The sequence below is a fragment of the Manacus vitellinus genome, unplaced genomic scaffold (assembly GCF_001715985.3).
Source record: "Manacus vitellinus isolate BGI_N305 unplaced genomic scaffold, ASM171598v3 scaffold_122_pilon, whole genome shotgun sequence".
In the NCBI taxonomy this organism is placed as follows: Eukaryota; Metazoa; Chordata; class Aves; order Passeriformes; family Pipridae; genus Manacus; species Manacus vitellinus.
The window spans coordinates 292548-298121 of NW_021938909.1; the positions used below are offsets into that span (position 1 = coordinate 292548).

The 5574-nt window shown below is 54.9% G+C and overlaps 1 protein-coding gene across 1 annotated transcript in view; it reads left to right on the top strand.

The window, feature by feature from the left end:
• The window catches only part of LOC103759801 (trifunctional purine biosynthetic protein adenosine-3), a gene marked incomplete at its 5' end in the record, with an annotated part of 25113 nt that extends 19851 nt beyond the window's left edge, over positions 1-5262 (top strand). Inside the window, 6 exons of the mRNA XM_029965890.1 lie at positions 61-267; positions 1217-1357; positions 1705-1835; positions 3053-3194; positions 3717-3832; positions 4300-5262. Coding sequence (XP_029821750.1) covers positions 61-267; positions 1217-1357; positions 1705-1835; positions 3053-3194; positions 3717-3832; positions 4300-4572 — 1010 coding nt within the window. The remainder of the gene's footprint in view (positions 1-60; positions 268-1216; positions 1358-1704; positions 1836-3052; positions 3195-3716; positions 3833-4299) is intronic.
• Positions 5263-5574: the final 312 nt, after the last annotated feature.

Consider the following 5574-nt stretch of genomic DNA (forward strand, 5'->3'; position numbering starts at 1 on the left):
TGAATAATAACTCCTGGCAGATGTTTGTGCTGATGACACACAAATGTCAATCGTTTTCAGACGCTCTCAGCTGGAAGATCCCTGAAATCTTCTGCTGGCTTTACAAGGAGGGGAACCTCTCTGCAGAGGAGATGGCCCAGACCTTTCCCTGTGGGCTCGGGGCGGTGCTGGTGGTGCAGCAGGACCTGGCCCAGCACGTCCTGGGGGCCATCCGGCGGCGGGAGGAAGCCTGGCTCATCGGGAAGGTGGTTGCCCCGTGTCACACAGGTCAGCAGGCTCCTCGTGGGAAGCAAAGCCCCAGAAGTGACCCAGAGTGTGGTTTGCTCTCCCTTCAGTGGGGTTTGCACTTAGGGATGTGTTGTTTGGTTTTAAAGTGGAGACAGGGTGAGTTGTTTTGGAGGGTGATTCTGGAAGTGCTGAGTGTGTCCTGGGAGCCATCAGGTACCCACAGCTCTGGAGGCCCTGAGACTCCCTGTTGCAAAAGTTGTGTGGTTCACATCTTTTCCCCCTTGTTTCACCAGCCTGGAGGCTCTTTGACACCTCCACATCCACATTCCCTCATCAAACAGTGAGGAGTGAATGTTGCTTCAGAGTGACAGTACCTGGATAACCTGTTACCCAGGTACCTTCTGGAGGCTCCAGTAAATCCCTCAAATATCAGCTGGTGTTTTACCACAATCCTGGTAATCAGCTCACCTCCTTCCCAGCCCACACAGGTCCATGTAAAGGCTGAGGATCTGTGCATCTGATGAGCTGTGGATGGTCTGTGTGATGGTAGGGCTGAAGGTGTGTCCACTGACTGACATCCAGCATGATGTGAGCCAAAATCCCTCTGGAAACCAAACACTTTGGGCAGCCAAAGTGTCACCTCAGCTCCATCATCACGGGTTTTAGTGTCATTTTGCAACATAAGAGGAAGAGGAAGATGGGAATAACAGATGGGGCTAAGCCTTGAGAAGGCCAGGCCATGCCCAGGCCCTTTGAACACCTCTGGGAGTGAGTAACACAAAAGGGATCAGCACAACCCCTGTGAGCTGGGCTGGTCAAGCAGTGAGTGCCTTTGTAGTCCCACCAGTGCCAGCAGAAACTCGTTGCTGATGCACCTTCTTGTCATTGAAACTTATTGTTAATAAACCACATTCAAGTTTATAAGTTCAACAGGGTCAGTTCAGAGGGCAAAGTCACATCTAACACTTTCCTCCTGTCTTTGGGGGAGGTTCCCACATCCAAGTGCAGAACCTGGTGGAGGCCCTGCAGCAGAGCAGCCCCCAGGGCCTGCTGGGTGACCCCACCATGGAGCCTCGGCACCAGCCCAGGAGGAGAAAGGTGAAGGTGGCAGTTCTCGTCTCTGGAACAGGTGAGCTTCCACTGTCCTGGCACAGGGAAATGTCCTGGCACAGGGAAATGTCCTGGCACAGGGAAATGTCCTGGCACAGGAGAGCTTGGGCTCAGCCCTGACCCAAGTGCATCCACCTTGACTTTCCTTCAGGAGAGTCTACAGACCTTCTGAAGCCAGGCTTGCACTTTGACCAGAGCACAGGAGGTGTGTTGTGCTGCTTAAAGGAGCTGTGTCAGGGCTCCAGTTCCTTTGTGCTGTTTGGACAGTTGTGAAAAACCAGATTTTTGCTGGATGAGCAGGGCTGGGAGCTCGTCCCAGTGCCTGGGGGCTCATGTGTGTCCCCCTGTTTGCTCTGTGTGTCTGAGGCACGACCCTCCCCGCGCTCATCGCTTACACCAGGGAGCCAGGCAGCTGTGCCCAGGTCGTCCTTGTCATCTCCAACAAGTCTGGTGTGGAAGAACTCCGGAATGCAGCCCGGGCTGGAATTCCCACCAGGGTAAAGACACCCGTTTCCTTTCCTTTTTCTCCCCACTCCCGACCCCGGAGCAGTTCAGGGAGCGCCTGTGAGCAGTCAGGGGGCACTGCTGGGGAGAACTTTCCCCGTGGGTCAGAGCATGGAGACACAGCTGGCAGAGCTGGAAGGAGAGGCAGGGCTGGGAGTCCTCACAGGGGGCTGGGAGTCCTCACAGGGGGCTGGGAGTCCTCACAGGGGGCTGGGAGTCCTTCCCAGCTCGTCAGGGAGGGGTACAGCCCAGAGTTAGGAAGGGATTTAAACTGCTGGTTTGGGTCTGAGGTTGCAGCCCATGAGCTTCAACCTTTGGCTGAAATCAGTGAGACTTCAGGTTCTGCAAAACACATGAACATGTTTCCCCTGGGCTTATCCCTTCTCAGAATCATAAAATCACAGACTGGTCTGGGTTGGGAGGGACCTTAAAAATCATCCAGTGCCACCCCCTGTCATGGGCAGGGACACCTTCCACCAGCCCAGGTTGCTCCAAGCCCCGTCCAACCTGGCCTTGGACACTTCCAGGGATCCAGGGGCAGCCACAGCTTCTCTGGGCAACCTGGGCCAGGGCCTGCCCACCCTCCCAGGGAAGGATTTCTTCCCAACATCCCACCTAACCCTGCCCTCTGGCAGTGGGAAGCCATTCCCCTTGTCCTGTCCCTCCATCCCTTGTTCAAAGTCCATCCAAGTCCCTCTCCAGGTCTCTTCAGACACTGGAAGGGGCTCTGAGGTCTCCTCGGAGCCTTCCCTTCTCCAGGATGAAAACCTGTGTCTCATGTTGTGCTGAATAATCCCACAATCATCAAGGCTGGGAGAGCCCTCCAGGATCATCCAGTCCCACCCCAGCACCACCACGATCACCCCCAATCCATGTCCCCAAGGGCCACATCCAGACACCTCTGGGACACTCCCAGACACAGGGACTCCACCACCTCCCTGGGACACTTATTCCAAGGCCTGACCACTCCTGCAGGGAAAAACTGTTTCTAATCTCCAATCTGAGCCTCCCCTGGGGCAATTTTAGGCCATTTCCTCTCCTCCTTTCCCTTGGGACATGAAAGAGTCTGACCCCCACCTCACTCCAACCTCCTTTTACATCATGGAGTGCCCTGGAATGAATCCAGTTTGTTCCTCTTTGCTGCCCAGGTGGTTGCCCTCAATCCCCCCGAGCTGTTCCCATGAATGGTTTTGCTGTTGGAATGTTCCAGGTGATTGACCACAAGCTGTACGGGAGTCGCTCGGAGTTCGACAGCACGATCGACCGAGTGCTGGGGGAGTTTGCTGTGGAGCTGGTCTGTCTGTCAGGGTTTATGAGGGTTTTGTCCAGCCCTTTCCTCCGAAAATGGAAAGGTAAGAAATGTTAAGTGTAGAAGGGAACCCATACAGGGATGGTGGGTCTCACCAGGACTCCCCTGCTGGAGTTCTGTCCTTTGGTTAATCCTCAGCCTGGCTGGCACTGAGGGCATTCCAGCAGGGGGGCTGCCCTGTGCTTCCAGTCCTTCTGCCAGTGGGATGCTGGCTGTGGATTGGCACAGAAACCCCTTGTGCTGCATCAGGAGTGACATGGGGCAGAGGCAGGGCACAGACTGGCTCTGCTGCCTCCCCTGGGAAGGGCTTTGATCCCACCCTTTGCCAAGGAGCTCTGCTGGGGGGTCCTGCTGAACTCACTCCCTGCAGTTTCCTGTTAGAAAAAATGGGAGAGAAACTCATTTCTCCTGGAAGAGCAGAATTCCCTCAGACCAGGCCAGAGGTGCTCAGAGCTGTTTGGAACCACTGATCTCATCTCACTTATATTTTTTAAGGAAATTCAGTTCAAATTATCATTTCTTCTCTTTTTTTTTTTTTTTTTTTAAACTCCTCTCTAATGTCCAGGGAAAATTTTGAATGCTTCTCCCTCACTTTTTCCACTCATCAAGGATGGAAATGCCCCTCAGGAGCCCCCACAAAGTGGATTCAAGGTCACAGGCTGCACCGTGCATTTTGTCCTGGTGAGTGTCTTTAGGAAAAAGGAATTGGCTTTTTTCTTTCCTTTCTGAAGGCAGAGGCAGGCAGAGGGAACAGGGAGGTGTGGGAACCTTGGGGTTGTTACCAGTAAAAGGCGTGGGGTTGTGTTGTATTTGGGGTTTCTAAAAGTCCCCTTTTCTTCCTTTGTATTTTGGGGTGATTTTTGCAGTTTCTCCCACTCTCAGCACTGGCCTGGAGCCTGCCATCCCTGATGTCCCCCTTGGGCAGGGGGCACCTCTCCAGCCTTCCATCCCTCCCTGATGTCCCTCCCTGATGTCCCCCGGGGTCACAGGGGTGTCCCTTGGGCAGGTGGTCCCTCTCCAGGTGCACTCGGAGCCTCCTGCCCACGACCACCCGCGTGCCCACCAAGATCTCTGCCCCGTCAGCATCACCCAGAACCTCCCTGAGCCCGCTCAGCACCCCCCCTAAGCCCCCACCTGTCCCATTCCAGGAGGACTCCGGCCCCAGGGCCGTGATCCACCGGGAGCCCATCCCCGTGCGGGCGGAGGACACGGAGCAGGCGCTGGCGGAGCGGGTGAAGGAGGCCGAGTGCCGCGCCTTCCCCGTGGCCCTGCAGCTCGTGGCCAGCGGGGCCGTGAGCCTGGGAGCCGATGGAAGAACCTCCTGGAAGCAGGAGAGCCAAAGTCTGGGGCTGCACGGGGAGAAGGGAGACTGCACATCCTCCCTCGTGGCTCCGGAGCCTCCCGAACACGGTGGGGAGTAGGCGGGTAACGAGGGGCTCGTGTGTGCTCACCTTCCCTCCCCCTCCTCCTCCCGTGCTGCTCTCTGATGTGCCCATGGCTCAGGTTTCCACTCCCAGCCTTTTCCCTCAGCTCACAGCCTGAACCATTCCATGATTCTCGGTGTGTCTGCCAGAATTGTGACCTTCGTGCAAGTAACAAATCAGGAAGAAAGCCAGAAAAGCCAAAACAGAAATGAAGTAGCCAGAGATGAATTTTCCAGAGGAGGGATCAACAAGAGCCATTTGATGCAGTGGGAAAAATCTATTCCTGTTCTGTGGTGTGTCCTGGAAGGGCCCTGCTGTGTCCGTGCTCTTGGGCTCTGTGGGAGCAGCATCAGCCCCAGTTCCAAAGGCTGAATTTTTCCCTTTTTTTATTCTGTGTGGGGGCTTTACTGTGGCACGTGGGGTTTGATACTCAGGGAGGGGAGGAGTTCAGTTCCCTCCTGTGAACTGCCATTCCTGGACAGAGATCTGGATCTGTCCCTTGCACTGCAACGACGGGAGCAAGGAAGGTGCGTTTTTCAGGAGCTGGGAGAAATGGGAAGAACTGCACCCAGGCAAGGTTATGGAATATTTGGTATAGAAAACTTCTGTGATCAAAGCACTGCTTGGTTTGTGTTTGGTCTGTTGTAACTGTGGAGTAGCTTCCTGCTGTACTTCATTGGAATTGCATGGCTGTTCCCAAGCAACAAATAAAGTGTTAGAAGAGAAGAGGGTGCTGGGTGTGCTCTGCTGGGTCTCCAGCTGATCCCATGGTCGGAACAGCTCGGATTTCTCTGTTCCTCCCTCCCCTCTGGGGTTGGGTCTGGGGAGAGTTTACTTACCAGGTTGTTCTTTTTCCAGAGGGGAAAGTGAACAAAGGTCCAACTCACTGGGAAATTCCTTTTTAGGCATTTGTAGAAATACAGAGAGGTCAGAGGGGCTTTGGACAAGGGATGGAGTGACAAGACAAGGGGAATGGCTTCCCAGTGCCAGAGGGCAGGG